Below are 27,754 nucleotides of genomic sequence, written 5' to 3'. Positions count from 1 at the left end.
GCTGGAAGCCTATAAGCTCAGCATTCAGGAGGTGGAGACCGGAGGGTCACAGCTCAGTGGTACCCTCTGACTAGAAGATGCTGTGGTGTTTTGAAAAAGAACGGCCGCCATAGGCTCATATATTTGAATGCTTGGTTATCAGGAATGGCACTATTTGAGAGGGATTAGGAGGTGTGGCCTTGTTGGAAGAAGTGTGCCACTGGAGGTGAACTTTTGAGTCCCCAAGGGCCAAAGCCAGGCCCAGTCTCTCTCTCTTTGCATAAGGATCAGGATGTAGCTATCAACCCCATCCTGTCCCCAGCACCACCTCTGCCTGTCACTATGCTTCCCTACCACAAAGATAATGATAAAACCTCTGAAACTAAGCCAGCTCCAATTAAATGCTTCCATGTATAACAGTTTCTGTGGTCATGGTGTCTCTTTACAGTCACAGAGCAGTGGCTAAGCAGCTACCACAACATAGCTAAGTAAACGAAGTTTGCTTGCTGCTCTTCCAGGGAACCATAGTTGCCAGCACTCAGGCCTGGTGGCCCAGAACTGTTGGTAACTCTGCTCCAAGGGATTCACTGTTGTCTTCTGGCTTCCTGGCCACTTCTATGCATGTGCACATATACACAAAAATAAGAATTACAGGCCCTGTAGGAGCTGGGGCACAAAAAATAGGAACAGTAACAACAACCAGGCCTTCAGCCTCTTTCCAACCTCCGAACTAGTTTGTCTTCTCTTGCTGTGACCAACACCATGACAGACACCAAAACCAAAGCAACTTGGGGAGGAAAGGGCCTATTTTGTCTTCGGATTCCCAGTCAGTCCATCACTGAATGATGTCAGGGCAGGAATTCAAGAAGGAGCAGGGGCAGGAGACATGGAGAAACACTGTTCTGTGCTTGCTCCCAGACTCAAGTTGGCTCAAGTTGTTTTTTTTTTTTTTTTTCCTCCAAGACAGGTTTCTCTGCATAGCCCTGGCTGTCCTGGAACTCACTCTGTAGACCAGGCTGGCCTCGGACTCAACTCACAGAGATCTGTCTGCCTCTGCCTCCCGAGTGCTGGGATGAAAGGTGTGTACCACCACTGGTCTGGTCTGCACTCCCTGTCCAGCAGTGGTAACACCCACAATGGGCTGGGCCCATATCAATCAACAATCAAAACATGGGGACATTTTCTCCAGCAATGTTCCCTCTTCCCAGGTCACTGGTTTATGTGGAGCTGACAAACACTAACCAGCACAGGCCATTTTCTTCCATGGTGTGGAAAGACCAAGGTATCCACGCCACAGTCAACAAAACTCAGGCACAAGACCAAAGTTGCCTGAGAAATGGTGGTGCATGCCTTTAATCCCAGCAGAGGCCAAGGATCTTTGTGAGTTCTAGGCCAGCAGCCAGGGCTACACAAAGATACTCCGTCTTGAAAAACAAAACAAAGGGGCTGGAGAGTTGACTCAGTGGTTAAGAACACTGGCTGCTCTTCCAGTGGACCCAGGTTCAATTCCCAGCGCCCACATGACAGCTCGCTGCTGTCTGCAATTCCAGCTCCAAGAAACTCGACACTCTCACACAGACATACAAGCAGGCAAAACACCAACACACATAAAATAAAAATAAATGTAAAAAAGAAAAGCAAAACAAAAAAGACAACCAGACTATAGAGAGAAACCCTACCCAGGATGGGGGGTGGAGATGGTGGGGAGAACCTGGTTCCAGGTCAAGTCTGTCTCAGCAAGAGAATCAAGACCTCAAGCCAAAGACTGACTCGGAGGTCCATGACATCATCAGTTGCTTTTCTTCTTCTTCTTTTTTTTTAAAAGATTTATTTATTTATTATGTATACAATACTCTGTCTGTGTGTATCCCTGCAGGCCAGAAGACGGCACCAGACCCCATTACAGATGGTTGTGAGCCACCATGTGGTCGCTGGGAATTGAACTCAGGACCTCTGGAAGAGCAGTCAGTGCTCTCAACCTGAGCCATCTCTCCAGCCCCATCAGTTGCTTTTCTTCTGGTGGCTTCTAAGAACAAGGGTTCAGAGGCAGCAGAGGGTGAATGGATTCATCTAGTCTGTGGGCCAGACTTCTCCTGCACTGTGATCCCATTGTATTTTAGTTATTATTTTTATTATCTTTACTTACAATTTTTTTTTTACATTTATTTGTGTGTTGTATTTATGCCACAGCACAGGTGCCCATAGAACTGTCTGCAGCAATTGGTTCTCTTCTCCCACCACATGGGAGCTCAGGGCTAATATCAGGCTATCTGGTTTGTTGGTAAATGCCTTTTCCCACTGAAACATTTCATCTGCCCTTTTTTGTTTTGTTTTATTTTATTTTTTCTCGAGACAGGGTTTCGAGCCAGCCCATCCTGGCACTTGCTCTGTAGACCAGGCTGGCCTTGAATTTACAGAGATCTGCCTGTCTCTGCCTCCAGAGTGCTGGAATTAAAGGCCTGCCCCACCACTGCCCGGCTCATCTGCTTTTTCAAAGACATGGGGACTCATGTAGCCCAGGCCGGCTTTTAATTCCTTACCTTCATGTCTTTATCCCCTGAATGCTGGCATTACAGGCATATACCATTATAGTGGGGTTTCCGAGGGGCTGGGGATATTATTCCCTGCATGCGGAGCGAGCACGCTTTACCACCTGAGTCACAACACTGCCCAAGGACTGAACTTTAATCCTCACACTGGGTGCTAAGAGAAGGCCCTTCCACTTTACAAATAGTGGTAGATACCTGTTATCTTGGAGGCTGAGGCGGGAGGAATACCTATCATTTAAGGCCAGCCTAGAGTTCACAGTGAGATCCTGTCTCAAAAAAACAAAAAAATCATGGGGGGGGGGGCTGGAGAGATGGCTCAGCGGTTAAGAGCATTGCTTGTTCTTCCAAAGGTCCTGAGTTCAAATCCCAGCAACCACATGGTGGCTCACAACCATCTGTAATGAGGTCCAGTACCCTCTTCTGGCCTGCAGACAGAATATTGTATACATAATAAATAAATAAATAAATATTTAAAAAAAATTATGGGGGTGGGGCTGGAGAGCTGGCTCAGAGATTAAGAACATTGTTAGAGTAGGGTGTAGGGGCACAAGCCTTTAATCCCAGGACAAAACAAATTGTTAAATCAGGTTCTCTTCCCCCACCTTCCGTGTAGTGGATTAACCCCAGGGCGTCATCTGTGTTTGACAAGGGCTGTATTAGTGTTTAGAGAGGTGACGTGCACTCATTATTCCAGGGGATCTGTGCGTGGGAACTGAACCGGAAGTGCCCCACTTCCCTTCTTCCCAGCACTCTGTTCAGTCTACTCCACCTACCTAATTTTCTGGCCTATCAAAAGGCCAAGGCAGTCTCTTTATTAACCAATGAAAGTAACACATAGACAGAAGGCCCACCTACATTATGCCCCAATGTTACAGAACTCTGGGTGACTGTCCAGGCAGATGGCCCTGTCCTTAGGTAACTTTTCATGCTTCTGGGATCTTTGATGGAGTTAAGACTAAACAGTCATAGTGAAAGTTTTCCTTAGTTATGATAAAAGGCAAATTAGATATAAAACTTTAGAGTCAGGTGCTGGAGAGATGGCTCAGCAGTTAAGAACACTGACTGTTCTTCCAGAGGTCCTGAGTTCAATTCCCAGCAACCACATGGTGGCTTACAGCCATCTATAATGAGATCTGGTGCCCTCTTCTGGCCTATAGACAGGATATTGTATAAGTGAATAAGTAAATCTTATTAAAAAAATAAAACTTTAGAGTCACAAAGATAAAATGCATAAAATAATTTTTTCTCTAATTTTGCCAAATACAAATGAACTAGATTTTGTAACTGTAATTCTTACTTGATAACTGTTTTGTTATACATAACCTTACTATGTTAAAGTTAAAATGTGAGGGAGGTAAATGTGGAATATTCCTTTACACTGTGTGAATATACGTTGCTGTGATTGGTTTAATAGAGAAGCTGACCGGCGAATAGCCAAACAGATAGATGGGAAAAAGAACAGAGTCAGAGAGACTCCAGCAGACACAGAGAGAAGTAAAAGCAAGATGGGCATGCTGTACTGAGAAAAGGTATTAAGCCACATCCCAAAGCAAGATGGGCATGCTGTACTGAGGAAAGGTATTAAACCACATCCCAAAGCAAGATGGGCATGCTGTACTGAGGAAAGGTATTAAGCCACATCCCAAAGCAAGATGGGCATGCTGTACTGAGGAAAGGTATTAAGCCACATCCCAAAGCAAGATGGGCATGCTGTACTGAGGAAAGGTATTAAGCCACATCCCAAAGCAAGATGGGCATGCTGTACTGAGGAAAGGTATTAAGCCACATCCCAAAGCAAGATGGGCATGCTGTACTGAGGAAAGGTATTAAACCACATCCCAAAGCAAGATGGGCATGCTGTACTGAGGAAAGGTATTAAACCACATCCCAAAGCAAGATGGGCATGCTGTACTGAGGAAAGGTATTAAGCCACATCCCAAAGCAAGATGGGCATGCTGTACTGAGGAAAGGTATTAAACCACATCCCAAAGCAAGATGGGCATGCTGTACTGAGAAAAGGTATTAAGCCACATCCCAAAGCAAGATGGGCATGCTGTACTGAGAAAAGGTATTAAGCCACATCCCAAAGCAAGATGGGCATGCTGTACTGAGGAAAGGTATTAAACCACATCCCAAAGCAAGATGGGCATGCTGTACTGAGGAAAGGTATTAAACCACATCCCAAAGCAAGATGGGCATGCTGTACTGAGGAAAGGTATTAAGCCACATCCCAAAGCAAGATGGGCATGCTGTACTGAGGAAAGGTATTAAACCACATCCCAAAGCAAGATGGGCATGCTGTACTGAGGAAAGGTATTAAACCACATCCCAAAGCAAGATGGGCATGCTGTACTGAGGAAAGGTATTAAGCCACATCCCAAAGCAAGATGGGCATGCTGTACTGAGAAAAGGTATTAAGCCACATCCCAAAGCAAGATGGGCATGCTGTACTGAGGAAAGGTATTAAGCCACATCCCAAAGCAAGATGGGCATGCTGTACTGAGGAAAGGTATTAAGCCACATCCCAAAGCAAGATGGGCATGCTGTACTGAGGAAAGGTATTAAACCACATCCCAAAGCAAGATGGGCATGCTGTACTGAGAAAAGGTATTAAGCCACATCCCAAAGCAGATAAGAAATACGGGTTAATTTAAATGTAAGAGTTAGCTAGTTAACAAGCCTGAGCTATTGGCTAAGCATCTATAATTAATATATGCCTCTGGGTTTATTTGGGAGATGCTGGTGGGATTGGAACTTCCACCTACCAGCCTCTGACTGGACCTGAGAAGCCAGCAAGCATGGCTGTGGTGACTTGCACGAGAACAATCCCTCAGGTTCGTACTATGTAGAACTGCTTGGGAAGAACCAGGTGTGGCCATGGTGGATGATTTGTGGGCAGAGGTTTCAGATGCTCTCTGCTTTTGCTTGTGGATTAAGACACAAGCTCTCAGCTGTTGCTCCAGCACCATGGCCCCCACCATGATGACCATGAACCCTAGCCCTCTGAAACTGTAAGCTTCAAATAAGTTGACAAAATAACCGTGACAGCAGCTGGTATATCTACTGCCCATGCCAAGCTGGTCTCCACCCCAGGACCTGAGGAAAGGGAAGATACCAAGTGATAGCCCTAGAAGAAAAACACTGAGAAACAACTTGTCATCGGTCAGGGCAACTCACTTTCTCTAAAGCATATCTACATTTTCCAGTTTAAAGTTAGTGTGTGGCCTATCAAATTCTTGGGACAGCAATCTTACAACACGCACACCTGGTATCATGTAAACAACTTTTTAAACTTTTAAATTCTTCTTGTTCCAAGTAGCCCTGGCTGTCCTCGAACTCAGAGATCCGCCTGCCTCTGCCTCCTGAGTGCTGGGAAAGGCGAGTCACACTATGCCCAGGTATTTCTTTCTTTTCTTTAAAAAAATATTTATGTATGTATGTATGTATGTATGTATACAATATTCTGTCTGTGTGTATGCCTGCAGGCCAGAAGAGGGCACCAAACCCCATTACAGATGGTTGTGAGCCACCATGTGGTTGCTGGGAATTGAACTCAGGACCTTTGGAAGAACAGGCAATGCTCTTAACCTCTGAGCCATCTCTCCAGCCCCCAAGGTATTTCTTTATGTGCATGTGATTCCTGAATGAATGTGGACTCTGTCTGTGCAGATGCCTGCACAGGCCACAAGATGGTGTCAGATACTCCTGGAGCTGGAGAGCTCCTGGAAGTTGTGAGCATGTGGGTGTGAAGAACAGAACTGATTCCTGGAAGACCAGTAAGTGCTCTTAACCACTGAACCATCTCTCCAGCCCCACTGTCATTAATTTTTCAGTGAATGACTCCAACTGTATCAGTCATCTCCTTTAAACCCAATTATATCCTGTGCTGGTTTGAATGAGATTAGCCCCCAAAGGCTCATAGATTTGAATGCTTAGTCACTAGGGAGTGCAACTATTTGGAAAGATTAGGAGGTATGGCTTTGAGGAAGGAAGTGTGACACTGGGGGTGGGCTTTGAGGTTTTAAAAGCCTATACCAAGACCAGAGTTTCTCTCTTGGTCTATTGACCCAGATGTAGCTCTCAGCTCCAGCATCGCAAGTGCCCCCTGCTCCCTGCCATGACAATAACAGAATTACCTCTGAAACTGTAAAAGAGTGCTCAAGTAAACACTTTCTTTTTTAAAAAAAATATTTATTTATTTATTTATTAATTATGTATACAATATTCTGTCTGCGTGTATGCCTGCAGGCCAGAAGAGAGCACCAGATCTCATTACCCAACACTCCATCTCTCCAGCCCAACACTTTCTTAAGTTGCCTTGGTCATGGCATCTCTTCACAACAGAACAGTGACTAAGACAGACCCTGCGGGTGAGCATGAATCTACTCTATCTCCTTCACCCCAGGGTCAGTTTCTGGACTGACTAGAGCTGATGCTCTGTTCTGTTGGTCTTTTTTACAGTTTTGACATTAACTCTCACTAGATAATTCCAACGGCGGAAAGAAAGATGACAACACTGTTCTGAGAAGAACATTTTTAATGCCTGGACACAGACATACCACAGAATGGGTCACAAGTAAAAGTCTCGCAAATAAAAATGGAAAGTGGGTTTATTAGTCCTTAATTTTAAGTAAACCTCTGGCAAAAATTCCAGTGGGGGTACAACAGTCTCAAACTGTTTTCAAAGCCAGCACCTTTCCCACCTGTTTTCTTTATTGGCTTTCCTGTAGGACAACCGAGAGGCCACTGACCACGCCCCGGGCCTCAGGTTAACAGTTCCCCCAAAGCAAGCTCTCACTTCCTCTGCACGGTGGTGAATGAGGGCATCTGGATGGGTTGGATGGGATGCACAGGCTGGAACACGGGCTTCTTCCTCACGTCGGAGTGTGCCTTCACTGTGGGGAGCAGCTGGTTCCGCTTGATCATCTGCAAGGCCAGCTGTGTGTTGCCTAGAAAAACACTGCCCATTAAAGAAAACCAAGCACACACACTACCAACGCACAGACTAGGCCACTAGCACCCTGCAAAGGAGGCGAAGGAGGCCTAGAGAAGGAGGTCTGCCTGAGCACCACGACAAAGAGCCACTGCGCAGGCCACACATTCTCACTTAAGCGATGTGCAGTGTGGCGGGCGGTGCTCTTTTCTCTTGTGCTGGAGTCTAAACACTAGGCCAGCAAGAGGATCTCAAAAAAGTTCCCCAAGGGGGCTGGAGAGATGGCTCAGAGGTTAAGAGCATTGCTTGCTCTTCCAAAGGTCCTGAGTTCAATTCCCAGCAACCACATGGTGGCTCACAACCATCTATAATGGGGTCTGGTGCCCTCTTCTGGCCTGAAGGCATAAACACAGACAGAATATTGTATACACAATAAATAAATAAATATTTAAAAAAAAAAAAAGTTCCCCAAGGATTCTAAGGCATACCCAGGCAGACAACTGCTAAGCTCCAGGTTAGGCCCTTGGTGTGTGTGAGTGTTGGCATGTGTATGGAGGTCAGAGGACAATTTTGTGATTCAAGGTCAGGTCACCAGGAGCAAATGCCCTTTAGCTGCTGAGCCACTGTGCTGTCCCCTTAGTTACATTTTCTACTTAGAAAACCGGGTGGGTCATGTTCTCAAGGACTGTGCAGCTTTAACCTGTATTGTTTTGGGGATACACTAGTCTGGATCACATGACCCTCCTGCCTCTGCCTCTCAAATGCTTTAATTAGAGACACAAACCAACATGCCTGGTACCAAAGGTCATGAGCATTTTGAAGGACAGCACCCTAATGAGAATCACTCACCGTTCTGCAGTTCAAGGTAGACCGCCAGCAGGATGGCCTCAGGGGGCACCTCTTTAGGATGGATCATTGAAGCCGCCTTTGCCAAGAGAGAGAGAGAGAAAAAACACTCAAGAAAGCAAAGTCCTCCGTGAGTCTCCATGAGAAGCTGGCACTGACTCAGGGCTCACGGTCACAGCGCCCCTCAGCACCTCTGCTGTCTCCTACTGTAGCCCAGGACAGGCTCACTGCGTGCCCAGGGCTGGGAGCTATTATGCTTGGCTCCGTGGCAAATGAGGATGCCAGGCCTTGAACACACGGTGCTGTACGGCCTCATCCTCTGAGCACAGGGTATAGAATATGCTATTTCACCCAACATTCCCTTATCTTGATACCTATTAAACTCAATATGATTATTTTTCCTCATGTATGGTATAAAAATGTAGGTTTCCCAGCTTCTACCCATATTTCCTCAACCCTAATTTGGCTTTCTTTCTTCTTTTTTGTTTTTTGAAACAGCAACCCCAAACTATGTAGCCAAGGATGACCTTGAATTTCTAACCCTGACCTCTACCTCCCTCCTCAATGGTGGAGAGTATAGGACTGTATGAATGTACATGTTTTCAAAATACAAAATTTTTTAGATGGATTTATTTTTATGTGCATTTTCCCTGTATTTCTCTATGTGAACCACACATGCCTGGTACCTGAGGAGGTCAGTGCCCTTGGAACTAGAGTTGTAAATGCTTGTGAGCCAGCAAGCGGGGGCTGGGAACCAAACCTGGGTCCTCTACAAGAACAAGTGCTCTTTTTCTTTTTTTGTGTTTCTTAAGACAGGGTTTCGCTGTGTAGCCCTGGCTGGCCTTTAACTCAGAGATCCACCCGCCTCTGTCTCCCAAGGGCTGGGGTTAAGCTGTGCGCCACCACTGCCCACTGAACAAATGCCTCAGTAGCTGAGCCATCACTGGGTGTGGTGGCTCACCCTTCTGATCCCAGCAGGTGCATCTGTGTTTGAAGTCAGCCTGGTCTACAGAGTGAGCTCTAGGACAGCTGGGGCTGTACAGAGAAACCCTGTTTTATAAAAGCAAACAGTTGAGCCATCTCTCCAGTCACTGATATTATTTATTCTCTCATATTTGTGTCTGTACGTGGGGGAAGAGGGCGCGTGCACGCCACAGTGCACGTGTGGAAGTCACAGGACAACTTTAGTTTGTTTGTTCGTTTTTTTTTTCCGAGACAGGGTTTCTCTGTGGTTTTGGAGCCTGTTCTGGAACTAGCTCTTGAAGACCAAGCTTGCCTTGAACTCACAGAGATCCACCTGCCCCTGCCTCTCGAGTGCTGGGATTAAAGGCGTGCGCCACCACCACCCGGCTATCTCCTCAGCTTTTTGAGTTAAGGTAGCCCATGCTGCTCTGGAACTCACTATGAGTTCACCAGGCTGCCTTTAAAACTTAAAAAGTGTGCCTCACCACCCCCAAGCCTGGCCTTAAAACTTCTGGAAAGACTACCTGAGATTACTGGTGTGTGCCACTATGCCCAGCTAAGACAGGAGCCTCCCTGATGATAAACAAGCGAGCACATAATAATTGATTCAGGTTTACTGAAGTGGAAGAGAGGCAGGTGAATATATGTGAAAATGGGCTAGACACCTAACTGATGGGCAGAAAATGGGCACAAAGATACGGAAGGCTGAGAGGGAATGCAGATTCCGGGGCCTCTCACCCAGAGCCTGTGTAGCCCTGGCTATCTGCAATTCACTTTTTAGAGAAGGCTGGCCTTAAACTCAGAGATCTGCCTGCCTTTGCCTCCCAAGAGCTGGAATTAAGGGTATGCGCCACCACTGCCCTGCACAGCTCACGCTCTGAAGACCCTGCCCTGTGAGCGGGGCGGGCAGCTTTTCCCTCTCACATCACAGAGGTCTAACAGCAGCTAGGCCTAGAAACTGGATTTTCTGTACTTACAGGTCTACCTTCATGTGGGGGAGGGCATCACTACACTACTTTGTAGACATTAATATTTTTTGGGTGTGTATGTGTTAAGATGGATCAGTGGGTAAAGGAAATAACTAACTCCCCCAGTCATACATACACACACACACCTGTAAAAAACTTTAAGTTCTATTTTTTTTTTTTGGTGGCTAATAAACAGAGGTAATTTGCTGTTGTTCTTTGCATCAACCACAACCTACACAGCTTTTTATAAAATACAGGAATTCAAGGTAACAACTTTCTGAGACTTAATGGCATTTGGCTGCTGACTGCTCAGAATCATGGTGGGGGGGTGATTTGGAAACATCAGCTCAGAGCCCTTTCTGACTCTCCAAATCATTGTTTTGCCCTCCTAGACAGGGTGGGCCTCCCAATTAACAAAGACCTGCCACTGGATTAACCCAAAGAACGGAGACCAAAACAAACAGGAGACCCGAACCAGGACTGACCTCATCTGTCTCTTCTCACATGGCTCAGCCGCGACCATCTGCAGTACGAGAACCTGAGCTGGGCTGTGCACACTAACCACAGGTCTAAAGCCCAGCGGGGCCATCAGAAGGGCCGCTGACTACAGCTCCATCACAGAGAGCACTAAGACATTCCACCTCCTGCAGTTCAGTTCACAGCTCACCTGTGTGCTCAGGGTTCCCCAGAGAGCTCAGCATTGATTTTCTGATTTTGCACTAGAAGTGTCCAAGGCTAAGGACTAAGGTGACTACAGCTTATGGATGGTTATTTTCCAGGATAGAGCCCCATCACTTTAAGACCCATCAAGGTCACCTGCGTAAGCAGATAGTATATGGAGTCCTCTGTGATGTCCCGAGAGTCCAGTCAGTTTCAGTGCCAGTCTCCCCAACAGGTGAGAACACAGGTGGTTCTCTCAGAATGTCCTTTTCTTCAGTTTAGTTTTGCCTTTTCTTTTCTTTTTGAGACAGGCTGTCTTAGTTAGGGTTTCTATTGCTGTGGCAAACACCATGAACAAAATCAGTTTGGGGAGGAAAAGTTTTCTTCCAACTTACAGTTTACAATCCATAACTCAGGGAAGTCAGGATAGGAATTCATGGACAGAGCAGGAAGCTGGAGGCAAGAGTTGATGCAGAGGCCACGGAAGAATGCTGCTTACTGGCTTGCTTCAAAATGCTTTTTTACGGCACCCTCCCCCATGAATCACTAATTAAGAAAATGCGCCAGGCGGTGGTGGCAGCGGCCTTTAATCCCAGCAGGCAGATTTCTGAGTTTGAGGTCAGCCTGGCCTACAGAGAAAATTCCAGGATAGCCAAGGCTACACAGAAATCATCTCAAACAACAACTACAGAAAGAAGGAAATGCGTGCGCCACAGACGTGCCTACAGGCCAATCTTAGGGAGGCATTTTCTCAACTGAAGAGTCCTTTTTCCCAAGGACTCTATAGCTTCTATAAAGCTAACATAAAATTAGCCAGCACACAGTACTTACTATGTAGCTCAGGGTAGCCTGGAACTCTCTTTGTAGGCCATGCTGGCCTCGAACTTGCAGAGAACCACTTGTCTCTACCTCTTGAATGTTGGAGTAAAAGGTATGCCCTGCCATGTTCTCAAGAAGATTCAATTCAATTTAATTATTTATTTTTTTGATTTTTTGAGACAGGATTTTTCTGTGTAGCTTTGGAGTCTGTCCTGGAACTCACTTGTAGGATAGGCTGGCCTTGAACTCAGAAATCCGACTGCCTCTGCCTCTAGAATGCTGGGATTAAAAGTGTGCGTCACCACCACCCAGCCCAAGAGTATTTTAAATCTGGAAAAATTTTTCAGGTGTTTAATAAATTGACCATAAACCTCAAATAAAATCACAAACCCTATAAACTCTCAGGTCCTTTACTGTACATGGCCAGCTGCCCTTCCCAGGTCCTCTTACCTGGTGCAGACACTTCCGGGCTTTATCATACTCGCTCCTCAGGCAGTAGGCACTGCCCAGATTGAAGAGCATCACAGTCCGGGCAGAGTTGACAGAACTGGGGTAGCACTGAGGGGCGCGCTTGCCGGCTGAGGAGAAAGCGTAGACACTGGTGAAGGGGCTGTGCAGAGGACACGGGAGCACCGCTCTACCGCTGAGCACTTGGAACAAAGCACTATTCCTCAGGCTGACAGATACACGAAGGACACAGAGATGCAGGGTCTAAATCTTTGGGATGCAGGCCAGGCTACTTAAGGATTTACAAAACTTCTTACTTACAGGATTCCATTGCTTCATTTTCACCCTTGTCTGATCCTACAAATACATGAAAATAAATCTGAGGGCAGGACAACAGCACATCTTCTAAACACCTAAGTTTCTTACCAAGTAGGAACTTAACGTATGGTAGTATTTGCTTTTGGTGTTGTGGAGGCTTTGTTAAAGATGTCAGGATGCAACCTCACCACCACCCCACGTGAGCTAGCCACGAAGAGAGGGGACCACATGGCTTCACAGCCTCAGAAACTTAAACATGATTGAAAATTGTTTGAAAACCACACCTCCATTCACTCTTGCATGGAGGAATCAGTTAAAAGGAACAAAAAATAGTATCAGAACCAAACCAAAATGCATCCTCTTAAGGCAGGTGAGCTGGCACAAATGTCTGTCATCCTAGCACTGAAAAAGTCCAGCCAGGCTGGAGGATGGCATGAGCCCAGGAGTTTGAAGCCAGCCTGGGCAAACAGTGAGGTTATGCCTCTTAAAAAAGGGGGGGGGAGGTGAGGTGAGCAGAGGAAAGAAAGAAAGGAAGGAAGGAAGGAAGGAAGGGAAGAAGTGAGGAAGGGAGGAGGGAATGGAAGGGAAGGGAAGAATCCTAACATATCAGCCTTTGAGTGAGAATTTAGGCCAAGAGACAATCAGTTCCCAGGCTTACTTAGCAAACAGTTACTAGATTGCCTTAAACATGAAGAGCTGACTTCAATCTTCCTTCCCTTCACAACCATGCCCTAAGGTCTCTACATATCCTGAATTACAAAAGGAAGGAAGTGGCAACAATGACCAGTTGGATCAAATGGGTCCTCATTAACCTTGGTCCTGCTCATTTGAGGAGATCCCTAAGGAGACATCAGTGACATTCTCTGGATTCAGGTGTGTAATGGCATCGGATATTCTGTCGAGGGAGATGAGGGCTTCTGCAGCATATAAATGGCCCAAAAACCTGAAATGAAATTGCAGATTTTAGTCTGAGGAGCAGGTCATCACAGAAATGCTTAGTGTACAGTAACACAGGGCATGTGATTCACATACTCCATGTACCTCACCTGAAACCTAAGCTTATTTAGGTTATTCTAATCCAGCAAGAATCAGTGGGTAAAGTCATCTGCTACCAAATCTTCCGTGCCAAGTTCAATCCCTGGGACTCATGCGCTAGAAGGACGGGGAGCCTAACTCTTGCAAGTTGTTCTCTGACGGCCACATGTATACTATGACATGTACCTTACCAATCTCTATTTGCACAAACATTACAAATAAACGAACAATTCAAAAACAAAACAAAAACATTGTAGGAGGAAATGGAGAGATGGCTCCCAGATTAAGAGCACTGATTGCTCTTACCGAGGACCTGGGTTCACTTCCCAGTGGCCCAGAACTGGCTGTTGACTCTTGTTCTGGGGTTCTGGCCTCCACAGGCACTGCACACATGTGGTGTACAGATCGACATGCAGACAAGACACCCAAACATAGGAAGTCTCAGAGCCCCCACTCCCTGGCACCAAAGAAGCTGGTGAGATGGGTTCAGTAGGTAAAAGGTGCTTGAAAAGGCAAGCCTGTGGAGCTCGGCTCAGTCCCATAGGGTTGGGAGCAGAGAACTAGTTCAAACAGAGCTGTTCTCTAAGCTCCATGAGCACCATGGACGGCCCCCATGTTGCTCGACAGTGGCACAGTGCACAGTGGCAGAAGCAGCAGGAGGTACCGGCTCTAGAAAGAATGTCAACTGCCTCTCAAGAGTTGTCCTGACTTCCAGAGTGTGGGGCACGTACTGTAGCACCTGCATGGCTACGCTCACACACATACTACTAATAAATTAAATTTACCACCCACATCATCAGCCAGACAAGGTGGAGCTACATAGTGAAGTTTCATCTAAAAGTAAATAAAACTTGAGGTGGGATTCCAGGTATCCAGGCTGCCTCAAACCTTTAACAACTTCTTTAATTTTTATTTTGATTTTTTTGCGACAGGGTTTCTCTGTGAAACAGTTCTGGCTGTCCTGGAACTCACTTTGTAAAACTGGCCTTGAACTCACAGAGGCCCGCCAGCCTCTGCCTCCCGAGTCTCCCGAGTGCCGCTGGGATTAAAGGTGTGCACCACCACCACCTGCCTAATTCTGATCCTCTTGCCACCCTGTGCTGTCATTGCTGGGATTATCTGCACAAGCGGTACATGTTATGTGGATGCTGTAACTGAGCCCAGGGCTTCACGCATGTCGAGGCGAGCACACTATCAACCTAACCACATTTGTGGCATGCTTTATACTTTGTTTTTAAAGACAGCCCTGGTTGCTTTGAACACAAAGCACCTAATCTTCCTGTCTCAACTCCTGAGTTCTGGGGTTATGGTTATGAGCTACCATTGCCTGCCTGTCTTCCCTCCCTTCTTCCCTTCCTTTAAACTTGAGACAGGGTCTTAAGTAGCTCAGGATAGCCTTGAACTTGGTATGCATCTGAGAACTGGCTCTGAATTCCTGATCCTCCTGCACCCACCTCCAGGGTCCTGGGATAACAGTCATATATCACAACTGTTGCTTTCCTCATCAACACATATCCCACTGGAAAAGAAAAGTAAGCCTAGTCAAGAGAACCCAGTATCCTGGAAACAATCGTGAGTGCAGATGAAGTCACACTTACTTAAGAGAGCCCGACAGCTTGGGCTGCTGGAGGAGCTGGTCTGCATGATTCAAAGCCATGAGGTTATCACCTAAGGCTAGAGCCACGTAAGCACTGCAAGCAAGGATGGAGCACCTACAACAGAAGAGAGGAGGTAAGAACCCAAGTTACAGATGTGACAGTCTCAGGACAGCCAGGACTGTTTCAGAGAGAAACCCCGTACCAAAAAACAGAAAACAAAACATCCAGATGTTGACAATATCTTGGTCAAATGCCAAATGGTTAGCCCAGAAACAAGCAACAAGAACTAAGCAGGTTATATTCATGTATTTAGGAATGCATGCACACACTTATAGTAAAGGAAGAGTACATGAATTTGAGAGCAAGAGGGGAATACATGGGAGAGGCTGTAGGAAAGGAAAGGGGGAAGAATAATATAGTTATTCTATAATCTAAAAAATAAAATTATTTAAAAAATACAGGGAGAATAAATGAAATACAAAGGTTAGAGTGGGAAGCTACATGTAGGATACGTGTCTCCAAATAACAATTTAAAAGATATGTCTACTTCCATGCTTTCCAGGGATAGGAGGATCTCAAGCTTGAGGCAGCCTGGGCTGCATGGTGAGCTCAAGACCAGGGTCTTACCCCCACTTGTGAAAAATGGTTCCTCTTTTTTTTTTTTTTTTAAAGTTTTTCGAGACAGGGTTTCTCTGTGTAACAGCCCTGGCTTTGCTGGAACTAGCTTTTGTAGACCAGGCTGGCCTCGAACTCAGAGAGATTCACCTGCCTCTGCTTCCCAAGTGCTGGGATTAAAGGCGTACACCACCACTGCTCAGCCCTATTCATATATATATATATATATATATATATATATATATATAATAAATTATCCATGTATTTGAGTGTTCTGTTTTCATGTACACCAGAAGATAGAACCTGATCCCATTACATATGGTTGTGAGCCACCATATGGTTGCTGGGGATTCAACTCAGGACTGGAGAGAGAGATGGCTCAGTGGTTAAGAGCACTGCCTGGCCGGGCGATGGTGGCGCACGCCTTTAATCCCAGCACTCGGGAGGCAGAGGCAGGCGGATCTCTGTGAGTTCGAGGCCAGCCTGGTCTACAAGAGCTAGTGCCAGGACAGGAACCAAAAGCTACAGAGAAACCCTGTCTCGAAAAAAAAAAAAAAAAAAAAAAAGAGCACTGCCTGCTCTTCCAAAGGTTCTAGTTCAATTCCCAGCAACGACATGGTGGCTCACAACCATCTGTAATGAGGTCTGCTGCCCTCTTGAGGAAGAGACCTGGTCAGTTGTCCTCGCCACATTCGGGCTGCCCATGCACGCGTCAGCACTGCCAGGGCACACATTTCATTCATTTCTTCCTCTGAAAGGGCAGTCAAGTGCACTTAACCTCTAAGCCATATCTCTCCAGTTCCCTCTCATTAATTTTTTTTTGTTTGAGATTCTAATACATTGTTTCCTCCTTTTCTCCCTCCAATCCCTCCCAAGTACACTACCTCCCTTGCTCCCTTTCAAATCCACAGCCCCACCACCTGCCACTTTTGGGTAATTTTCAAGTCATTCTTTTGCAAGGGGCCATGTTAATCTTCTCTGTCAATCCAGTTTTACTATATATGCTGCCAAAGTTAGCATGGAAACAGGGTCTTACTTCTAAGTACTGACTGTCCTCAAACTTATATAGTCTATCTAGGCTGGCCTTATACTTGAGTCTCCCAAGTGCAGCAATGACTGACAGGCACCCCCACCCCCCAAGAGCTGCAATGACTGACAGGCACCCCCCCCCCCAAGAGCTGCAATGACTGACAGGCACGGCCCCGTCAAGTGCAGCAATGACTGACAGGCACCCCTCCCCCCAAGAGCTGCAATGACTGACAGGTATGGCCCCATCAAGAGCTGCAATGACTGACAGGCATGGCCCCGTCAAGAGCTGCAATGACTGACAGGTATGGCCCCGTCAAGTGCAGCAATGACTGACAGGCACCCCCCCACCAAGAGCTGCAATGACTGACAGGCATGGCCCTGTCAAGAGCTGCAATGACTGACAGGCATGGCCCCGTCAAGTGCTGCCCCATCAAGTGCAGCAATGACTGACAGGTATGGCCCCGTCAAGAGCTGCAATGACTGACAGGCATAGGTCCCACAACAACTTCTGAGACAGGGCTTTCCTCTGTAATATAGGCTAGCTTCAAAACTCACAACAATCCTCCTGCCTCAGCTTCTGAAATGTTAGGATTACAGGATGAGTTACCTTTTGGCATTTACTAGATAGACCAGACTAGCTTCAAACTCACAGAAATACACCTACCCCTGCCTCCAGAGAGCAGAGATGAAAGCTCTATGCCACTGCACTGGCTTTCCTTAATTCCTCCTTTTTTTTTTTTTTTGAGACAGCCCAGGCTGTCTTGAAACTTGCTAGTCTATATAGCCCAGGCTGGCCTGGTACTCAGAGATTCACCTGCCTCTGCCTCCCAGGTGCTGGAATTAAAGGTGTTGTGCTTAGGTATTTTGCCTCCTGGATGTGTATCACACGTCAGAGGACAAAAGAGGGCCTCTAAGTAGGCACTAAGTAGGCCACTAAGTAGGCACTGGGGAATGAACCCAGGTAACTCTAGTGCTCTTAGCTGCGGAACCATTTCTCTATAAAAACCTCTAATCATTTTGTTTGTTTGAGACAGGGTCTCTACATAGCTATGGCTGTTCTTGAACTCACTATATAGACCAGGCTAGCCTTGTACTCACAGAGATCCACCTGCCTCTGCCTTCCAACTGCTGGGATTAAAAGAATACTGCCCATCTAATTCTAGATAAACAACAGTGTCCTAGTAACTTAAGGCTGGAGACATAGCTCATGGTATAGTAGTTGCCTAGCACAGGCAAGGTCATGAACTCAAGACTTCAGTATCACAAAAAGAAAGAATATGGGCTATGCTAAGCATGGTGGTACACATCTGTGTTCCTAGCACTGGGGGTGAGGGGACATGGGCACAGAGGCTGGAGTACAGTGTTCAAGGCCAGCCTGCACTGTACAGTAAGACCGTGTCTCAGAAAAAAACAAACAAAACCCGCCCCACAATAACAAAAGCAAAAGCTTCAGTAGGTACACTCAGACCACTGCTCCTTTCCACACTCCCACAGCCAGAGGTTGTCCCTGCAAGCTGTAGTGCTACGAGTCCAGAGCAGGATCACCTCAGCCTGGCTCACTGGGAAACACCGCCCCAGCCGCTCCTGACGGCAGGTGGGCTGTTACTACTTCAGCCCACTGTCACGCTCACTTTGGGTCCAGAAACCAGTCATGTAAGCACTGGAGCAGGACAGTTTAACAGCAAGCCCACATCAAACCCATGCGTAAGAAAGTGAATGTTTCCCCAACTTTTACCCTAAGGTTCTATTAGTAAAATCAGCCCACTAAAATATTAAATATGTCGATATAAAACTGGGGCCAGGGATGGCTCAGCAGCCAGAGACCTTGGCTAACACGACTTGGTTCAGCTCTCAGCAAAGCAAAACAACAAAGTGGCTGGGATCCTGATCAAGGGCCATGGAATTAAGGCAGTTTTACTGCCCTGAACCGACACACTCCTCCTGAAGCCTGATAATTCACCCCAGGTCACTTCTCAGTGCCCTCCCCACTCAGTTTCCTGTTAGAAAACGCGATCTCCCGCAGGCTCTGCACAGCACAAAGAGACAAGCATGGCTCTACCTACCAGGCCCTTGCAGAAAAATCATTCTACTTTTGATCCTTAAAGCACCCGTCCCCAACACACACTGCACCCTGGAGCCACTGTCCGATCCGTTTTACCTGACGCTCAGTGGATCTGACAGCTCACTGAACCAGAAGATGAAGAGGCAAGGGCAGAGACACTTTAGCTTCTGCCCCTGTGGAGAATCTGACAAAACCCTCACTCCATCCACATCCTGAGGAGCTAGCTAAGTCCTCAGACGACCACAGAAAGGGAAGAAAAGAAGGAGAGGCGAAGGGGGTTCCTCCTTAAACATTAAGTTACAATCAGCGGCAGAAGACAGGCATTAAAAATTGTCGAAGAGATATCCTGGGGACTAAGGAATGCAGTTCAGATACCTCAAACTTTAACCAGCAGCAAAGAAGCTGACATGGTCAAAATCAGTCAGTCACCATTTATCAAAATGAAACACATTTACAGTGAAATTCCACAACAAATATCATTTGAAAAATTGGCTAACAAAATCAACGCACAACAAACTGGAAAAGGTAAAATCTCAAAGAAATATATTTATAACACATATATATATATATATATATAACATATATATCAAGAGCCCCCAAACCACCAAGCTTATTCCACTTCTCTACAAGTAATTTAGAAAAAATGAAACCTGTCCACTACCAGCTGACCCCCGATTCTCCTGCCTCCATCTCCAGAGTGTAAGGCTTACAGGCATGCACCATATCCTCTATGCTGTGGTGGGGAGCAAACTCAAGGGCTTTGTACTTGCTAGGCAGACACTCCACCAAATGAGCTACATTTGCAGCCCCAGGAGGCCCCTCCCACATTGAGATAGAGCTCTGCTAAAGCAGCCTCAGCTAGCCTCTCAATTCTTGTCCCTCACTCTCCTAGATTATAGATTACAGAGGTGGGCCTTATGCCTGAATAATCCCCACCCCTACTCTCATAGGAGACAAGTTCTTACTATGTAGCCCTGGCCAGCCTGAGACCTGTTAAGTAGTCCAGGCTAGTCTTGAACTCACAGAATCTGAATCTGCCTGCCTCTGCTGGGGTTTTAAAGGCAAAAACCACCACATTCTTTCTTTTTACCTGTTTTGCTTTTTCTTTAAAACAACAACAACAAACTATGGGTGTTCTGCAGCTTGTGTAGGTACCACTTGTGTGTCTAAGGAGGCCAGAAGAGGGTGAAAATCTCCTGAAACTAAGTTTCCAATAGATGGTAGTGAGCCACTATGTGGTGCTGAGAACCAAACCCAGGTCCTCTAAACCACCGAGCCATCTCTCTGGCGCATTCTGCTTTATCTAAAAAGCTCCTTTTATCTTTAGTAAATGTAGTATCACAAGAACTGGTCATACCCTAGGCAGAAAATCAAACATATACTATCTGGCTGGAGAGATGGCTCAGAAGCTAAAAGCAAGTACAGCTTTTGTGGAGGATGTCTAAGCCCCAGCACGAACCACAGCTCCAGGGGATCCTGTGCCTCAAGCTTCCAGTCACAAGCTCTCACATACACACACCCCTCCCCATCCCCATCACTTGTCCTCACACCTCCCTTCCCACAACACATAATTAAAAGTAAAATGAATTTTTTTTAAAAAAGCAGAAAGTCCTGGAGATCCAGCATTTTATATAAACAGAACCGCGATGTTACATAACCCAACTCTAACCCCGCAACCTGACAGGAGAGTGAGGTGCAGAGGAGCAGAGCAGTGAGAAATCACTGCGACAGCGTGGGAACAGTCGTCAGGCCTAAGGGCGCTCTGGGGAGGCGCACGGGATCCTGCTAAAGCGGACACACATGCAGATGATATGTAGGTCCTGCGCACGATCCTCTGGAGAACTTACTGCATTGGCAGGCTTTAGCAGGACCACACTCAAATCATAAGATGCCTGAACCTCTGCACTGGGGATGCTGAGGCAGGAGGATCACTGTGGTTTATATAGGAAGACTACGTATCATGTAGCTATGCCTCAAATAGAAACAAAACAAAACAAAAAAACCCCAAACTCAACTGAAATGGGGCAGGTATGGGCCCTGAGGAGGCAGTACAAAGGATGAAGACCAGGTGAGGCATGCCAAGCGGCAGGTCTCACCTCCTCCAACTCTGCCCCAGGACAAGACTCAAACAAGCAGAACCCTTACACAAGCTGAGTCCTCCGCGGTGTGCATGTGATCAGCCCATTGTTGGACTCCTTAAAACCAACCCTTGGGGATCCTCTGAATCCATGGAGGGGGAACTCAAAGGTGCCAGGTTAGGATCTAAGGAATTACCTCACCTGTACAACACTGGGCCTAATTATCTTTGTCCTAAACATTTCCTGTTATCCATTTTGTGGCCTCTTACCAAAAAACACAAATTAAAATTCATTCTCATTTTGTGTGCTTTGATTTAATTTCCCATACAGAAAGAAGTCCCCCATGCTGGTCCCAATGTTTTTTCTTACACCTCCCTAGTACTGCTGTAGTCTTTCCAGATTCTGGAATCCTCTAGCTTATCTAAGATTTATGCAATCTTAAATTATGTGTATATATGTACCTGAGTACCCTTGCACACACAAATAAAAAAGGACCTTGGATTCAAAGTTTTTTTTTGTTGTTTTGTTTTTAAAGAAAGGGTTTCCTGTATCCTAGGTTAGCCTCAAATATGTAAGTGAGGGTGACCTTGACTTCTGATATCCCAGCCTCTCCCTCCACAGTGCTGAAATTAAAGGAATATATCACCACATCTCACCTCTTTTTTTGGAGACAGGGTTTTTCTGTGTAGCCCTGGTTGTGCGGGAACTAATTCTGTGTACCAGGCTGGCTTCGAATTCACAGAGATCTGCCAGCCTTTGCCTTCTGAGTGCTGGGATTAAAGGTGTGTGCCACCACTGCCTGACTCTCTTATTAATTTTTTTTTGTTTTTGTTTTTCGAGACAGGGTTTCTCTGTGGTTTTGGAGCCTGTCCTGGAACTAGCTCTTGTAGACCAGGCTGGTCTCGAACTCACAGAGATCCGTCTGCCTCTGCCTCCCGAGTGCTGGGATTAAAGGCGTGCGCTACCACTGCCCGGCTCTCTTATTCATTTTTAACATCGAATAAATTTTTAGAGGTGCTAGGAATAGAACACAAGGCCTAGGACACAGGGGCTACCAAGTTTCACCCCAGTCCACCCATGATCAGTATTTATTGTTTGACTTTATGTGCATGTGTGTGCATGCATGTGTACTACGTGCATGCAGGACTGAGTCTGTGGAGTTCATAAGAGGGAATCAGGTGCCCTGGAACTAGAACCACAGGTACTTGTTGATAAACCAGCCTGCCTCTATCTTAGGCCTGAAGCCATCTTATAGTAAAGAGAAACTAGATTCATCCTTATTTATAATTAAACCTATTTCTGAAGGATTGGGCTAGCTCTCATCTGTAATCCCCCCACCCCCACCAAGGATTTAATTGTGTAGCCTTGATTGTCCTGGAACTAGCTCGGTAGTCCAGGCTGGCCTCAAATTAAGAGATCTGCCTGCCTACGCCTCCCAAGTTCTGGGTTTCTTTTCTTTCTTTCTTTTTTTTTAATGGTGCAGGGATTAAAGGCATGACTTTATTTTAGTTATACAAGTGGATTTTTTTTTTTCCAAGACAGGGTTTCTCTGTGCTTTTGGTTCCTGTCCTGGAACTAGCTCTTGTAGACCAGACTGGCCTCGAACTCACAGAGATCCCCCTGCCTCTGCCTCCTGAGTGCTGGGATTAAAGGCGTGCGCCACCACCGCCCGGCTACAAGTGGATTTTTCTTTTCTTTCAAAAGTTCAGACATGTCTCAAAGTCACCATGCAGCAGAGGCTGGCTTTGAACCCCATCCTCCTGGTTCCACCTGCCAAGGGCTGTGATTAAGGGTGTGGACTACCACATCTGATTCCAGGTGGAATGTAATTGCTTTTAGCTTTTTTTTCTAGTTTACACCTGTATTAATTGCATGTACATTCAAATAGGCACTTATGGGTAGAAGCCAGAGGACAACTCATAGAACTCCTTTCTCTATTTCATGGGCGTGGGGACCAAACTTAGGTGAGAAAATGCCATCTTGCTGGTACAATGACTAAATTAAAAAACAAAAAAACCATTTGAGCCAACACCCTTTGTCTAGCTCACTGGAAAACTGACTTTCTCAGAGAACAAGGCATTGTATGGTAAAAGCCAATCAGGATCTTGTAACCAGGGGTTAGACCTAGCTCCATGGTAGTGATGAAGCACCCGCCCAACATGCACAAGTCAGTCCCTGACTGCATCTCTAGTCATGGCCTCTCTGTCCCAATTTGTTCAGATAAACTTAAGGGACGGGGCTTGGAGTGGACAGAGTGGGTAACAGCAGATGCTGTGCTAGCATGAGGACCTGACTTTGCATTCCCAGCAGCTATGGAAGAGGCCAAGCGTGGCTGAGCATCCCATAACTTCAGCACTGAGGTGGGCAAAGGGAAAGGAAAGGCAGGATTGTCAGGTCATGCAGGACAACCAAAGCTGGAAGATGGTGCTACGGAGAGGTCTCCCACAGTGGTGCAGGCATGTGGTCTTGCATCTGACAGTGTTGTAACACAGGAGAAAGCCAGTGTGCTCACCTCAGAGGATGCTCACCTCAGAGGATGCTCACCTCAGAGATGCTCACCACGTCAGATACTCACTTTAGGTTTTCTAATTCCTGCTTCCTCAGTGGAGAAGAAGGTGGAGCTGGAATGAACTTATCTCCATCATGGCTTTTACTGCTGAAATAGAGAAAGACTCATATATAAAAAGAAACAAACCAGTGTGAAATTTGTTCTCCTATCCCTACCACCCCAATGCAGTTTAAGTGTGTGAGTGAAAGCAACTAATGAACGGAGGCCTGCAGTGCGTTCACGCTCACTCCGTACTGCGCACTATTTAGTGTCCCGAGCACACAAGAGCACCTCTACGAAATCTCCAGCTGCAAACGTCACTACTATAGAAGTATCTTCTCACACTGTACTGCTTCAAAATTTCTCTAGTATATAAGCTAGGGCTGTGGTTCAGTTGATAGAGTGGGATCCAGTCCCAGCATTGCATAAGGTGTGTGTCTTTAATCCCAAGTTCGTTTTCTATCTTTTCTCAGAGTCCTCTTCTCACTTAGCCTTTCCTGTGTTTCTCTTCAGAAACATTCTCGCCTCCTTTGTTGTGAAAGAATAGGAACTGCTGGATGCAGCTGAGGAAGACATCGGAAGGACAGAGGGCTTGCAAAAGTCCTGAAGGGCTTCTGCCAAGGGAGCTGTGTTGGTATTTTTTTTTTAATATTTATTTATTATGTATACAATATTCTGTTGTGTGTATGCCTGCAGGACAGAAGAGAGCATCAGACCTCATTACAGATGGTTGTGAGCCACCATGTGGTTGCTGGGAATTGAACTCAGGACCTTTGGAAGAGTAGGCAATGCTCTTAACCACTGAGCCATCTCTCCAGCCCCTATTTTCTGTTTTGTTAATTTGATACAAACTAGAATAATCTGGGAAGAGGGAACCTCAATTAAGAAAAGGCCTCCAAACCGGGCGGTGGTGGCGCATGCCTTTAGCCTTTAATCCCAGGACTCGGGAGGCAGAGACAGGCGGATCTTTGTGAGTTTGAGGCCAGCCTGGTCTACAAGAGCTAGTTCCAGGACAGGCTCCGAAGCTACAGAGAAACCCTGTCTCGAAAAACAAAACAAAACAAAACAAAAAAAAAAAAAAAAGGCCTCCATCAGACTGGCCTACAAGCAACTCTTGACTGCTGACTGATAAGGAAGAACCCAGCCCACTGTGGGTGGTGCCTCCTCTGAGCTGATGGTCCAGGGTTGTGCAAGCATAGTGAGCTATGGAAGAGGAGACACGGGTTAACAGCTCAAAAGCAGAGTTCCTCCTAGGCTTCTGCTTTGGTTCCTGCCACCCCTCAATGATGGAATACCACCAAGACCAAACAAACCCTGTCCTTCTTGTGGGGGTTCCAATAAGAATGGCTCCCTTAGACTCATCTACTTGAAAGCTTAGTCAACAGGAGTGACACTATTTAAAAGGACTAGGCGGTGTGGTATTGGTGGAGGAAGTATGTCACTGGGGATGGGCTTTGAGGGTTAAAAAGCTCAAGCCAGGCCCCAATGTCTCCCTTCCTGCTGTCTGTGTATATAGAAAGCTCAGCTACTTTCTCCATGTCTGCCTGCGTGCTACCATGAGAATAATGGACTAAATCTCTGAAACTGAAAGCAAGTCCCAAACAAATACTTTATAACCGTTGATGGCCATGGTGTCTTTGTGTAGCAACAGAACACTAAAGCTTTTCCCAAGCTGCTTTTGGTCTAGTGTTGACCACAGCAGTAGAGAGCATGAGACAGGAAGAGTGGGGTGGGTACCTGCACGGCTCACTGCTCTCGCTGCTTTCGGTGTTTCCTCCTAGCTGGCTGCTGTTCTTGGAGCCATTTTCCTGCTTTGGGTCTTGCTGTTCTTCGGGTAATAGCAACAAGGCATTTCTGAGACAGATGGCTGCAAACTCCACACTTGCTACAGGAATAGCTGAAGACTGCCCATCACTTCAAAGAATGAGACAAACAAGCTGAACAGACAGCAGAAAAAGAAACTGGACATTGCTGCTATAAGAAATCATTAACTGTTATACAGCGGTGGTGGCGTACACCTTTAATCCCAACACCGGGGAGACAAAGGCAGGTGGATATCTGTGAGTTCGAGGCCAGCCTGAGCTACACACAGAAACCCTGTCTTGAAACACCAAAAAAGATCCTACAAAGGACTATAAATACATATAAATCAAATAAACTCAAGTACTCTGTACTGTCAATATTAATGCAGGAGAGGAATTATAGATGAGAATAAAGGTCAGAACAGGTGTTGCAAGAATGAGGGGTGTCGGGCAGTGGTGGTGCACGCCTTGTATCCCAGCACTTAGGAGGCAGAGGAAGGCAGATCTCTGTGAGTTTGAGGCCAGCCTAGTCTACAGAGCAAGTTCCAGGATAGGTTCCAAACCTACACAGAGAAACCTTGCCTTGGAAAACAAAAACAAAAAAGGAACTAAATCAGTGTATGTTCAATATGGTTTTATTTTTTTTGCTTGTGGATGTTTTCAATCAGGCTGGTTGACTCCATGAAAGGGGACTAATAAGAAAGGGTGAGGAGGGTAGGCAATTGTTCTAGAAGCAATGTGATCTAAAAAAGAGACACCAAAATGCCCTCTTCTGGACATTCTGATTCATGGCAATCAATAGGCTGCTTGCTTAGGACATAGACTGTTTCAGCACCCCAGATGCACTAAATCATAGTACAGCAGACAGATGAACTCACTGTGGAGTTACTCAGTGTGGGCCTCGGTTTGCGGGTCTGGTTACTGATGCTGCAATAAAACATCATCACAAAGCAATTCTCCTATGAAATGATAAAGTCCAAGCTCTTTCCCACTAAGAGACCACAGCGTGAACCGGATTGTTACAGAGACACATTGGCTTGTGGCAAAATACTTACTTGTAGACAGTGTTCTGAATAGACTGTGATGCCAGAACGATTTTACGGTGATATCCTTGACCAACAATAGACTGTACAATTCCCTTTTTGGTAGGAAGACCTTTAGTTTCTTGCTCAGAAGTCTACAAAACAAAATATACTTCAAATAAAATTTAAAGGAACTATAAGACATGATATAAAAGCCAGGAGGTGGTGGCACACATCTTTAATCCCAGCATTTAGGGATGCAGAGGCAGGCAAATCTCTATGAGTTTGAGGCCAGCCTGGTCTACAGAGTGAGTTCCAGGACAGCCACAGATGCACAGAGAAACCCTGTCTCGACAAAACAAAACAAACAAAACACAGAACAATTTAGCTGGGTGGTGGTGGCACTTTTAATCCCAGCACTCAGGGAAAAAAAAAAGACATGACATAAAATATGATAAAATAATTTACAATTATTATTACATTTTATAAATTTATTTCATGTACATAAGTGCTTACCTGTTGGTATGTATGTATACCATGTATATGCCTGCTGCCCATGAAAGCTCACGAGGGCACTGAACTCCCTGAACTACTGGTAGCTGTGTGCTACCATGTGAGTACTCGGAAACTAACATGAGTTTCTGGCAAGTGTCCACCTCTAGCACCATATTTTACAATTATTAAATAAGTATGTGAGTGTGTACCTAGGAGATAGGGTTTGTTAGACAGCTCAAACTGGCCTCAAACTTGCAGTCCTACTGCTTCAACCTCCTACGGCCACTGTGAGGCCACATTTTTTCCGCCCTGTGTATCTGTCACACATGAGTCCCTGTGCATTGAGTCTGGAAACCTGAGGGGACATGTGGAGTTGTCCTCGGTTTGTCTCCTGTGTCTTTACTGAGCAGAGTCTCTCAACAGGACCTAGGCTGGCTGGGAAAGCTAGTGCAGCTAGCCAGCTAGGGATTCCCTCCCTACTTTCCAGTTCTGGAATTATGCTCATCAGTCACGGTGCCGGAAAGCCAAACTCTAGCCTACAAGAGCTAGTTCCAGGACAGGATCCAAAGCTACAGAGAAACCCTGTCTCAAAAAGAAAAGAAAAAAAAATCCAAAAAAAAGGACCCCTCCCTCCAAAAAAAAAAAAACCAAAAAAGAAAAAAAAAAAAAGAAATGAAAACCCCCAAAGAAGCTCAGTGATATAGAACTTTCCTACTATGTACAAGGCTCTATTTTAAGTTTGAACCAGCATGCGTGCGCACACACACACCCCGCCACGAAAGGTAAAGCACAATTAACTACATGGTGAAAGCCTTTCAGGAGCATCTGTAGTTTCTTCTCTGCTATATTCAAGTCATCAACTACTTAAACACTAAATGAAAAAAATGCTTCTTTTAAATCCTTGGTTCTTTTGCCTGCTTTTTAGAAAATGCTGCTCAGTAAAGAACTTCAAAATCCTACATATCCTATGGCAGGCAGGCATGCCAGG

At 45.9% G+C, this 27,754-nt stretch overlaps 1 protein-coding gene and 1 non-coding gene across 8 annotated transcripts in view; both read right to left on the bottom strand.

Annotated features, from left to right (window-relative positions):
- Positions 1-6,888: 6,888 nt before the first annotated feature.
- The window catches only part of Cnot10 (CCR4-NOT transcription complex subunit 10), a 45,972-nt gene continuing 25,106 nt past the window's right edge, over positions 6,889-27,754 (bottom strand). For 2 of the 7 annotated variants that reach the window (XM_041677398.1, XM_041677399.1), the window contains exons 8-16: positions 26,305-26,426; positions 25,185-25,361; positions 23,475-23,555; positions 15,116-15,229; positions 13,295-13,425; positions 12,486-12,521; positions 12,168-12,295; positions 8,311-8,386; positions 6,899-7,477 (exon numbers count right to left, since the gene is read on the bottom strand). In XM_041677398.1, coding sequence (XP_041533332.1) covers positions 7,323-7,477; positions 8,311-8,386; positions 12,168-12,295; positions 12,486-12,521; positions 13,295-13,425; positions 15,116-15,229; positions 23,475-23,555; positions 25,185-25,361; positions 26,305-26,426 — 1,020 coding nt within the window. In that variant the 3' untranslated portion in view covers positions 6,899-7,322. Of the gene's footprint in view, positions 7,478-8,310; positions 8,387-12,167; positions 12,296-12,485; positions 12,522-13,294; positions 13,426-15,115; positions 15,230-23,474; positions 23,556-25,184; positions 25,362-26,304; positions 26,427-27,754 lie in introns of all 7 variants that reach the window. The other 5 variants (XM_041677394.1, XM_041677393.1, XM_041677395.1 and 2 more) reach the window with 5 other exon arrangements.
- LOC121464588 lies at positions 16,645-16,750 on the bottom strand. The gene has a single exon (XR_005976532.1). It is a non-coding gene; the product is annotated as a U6 spliceosomal RNA (small nuclear RNA).

The sequence above is a fragment of the Microtus oregoni genome, unplaced genomic scaffold (genome assembly GCF_018167655.1).
Source record: "Microtus oregoni isolate MIOR12 unplaced genomic scaffold, Mior012 000028F_ref0000031, whole genome shotgun sequence".
NCBI lineage: Eukaryota > Metazoa > Chordata > Mammalia > Rodentia > Cricetidae > Microtus > Microtus oregoni.
This window is presented reverse-complemented; position numbering and strand designations above follow the sequence as displayed.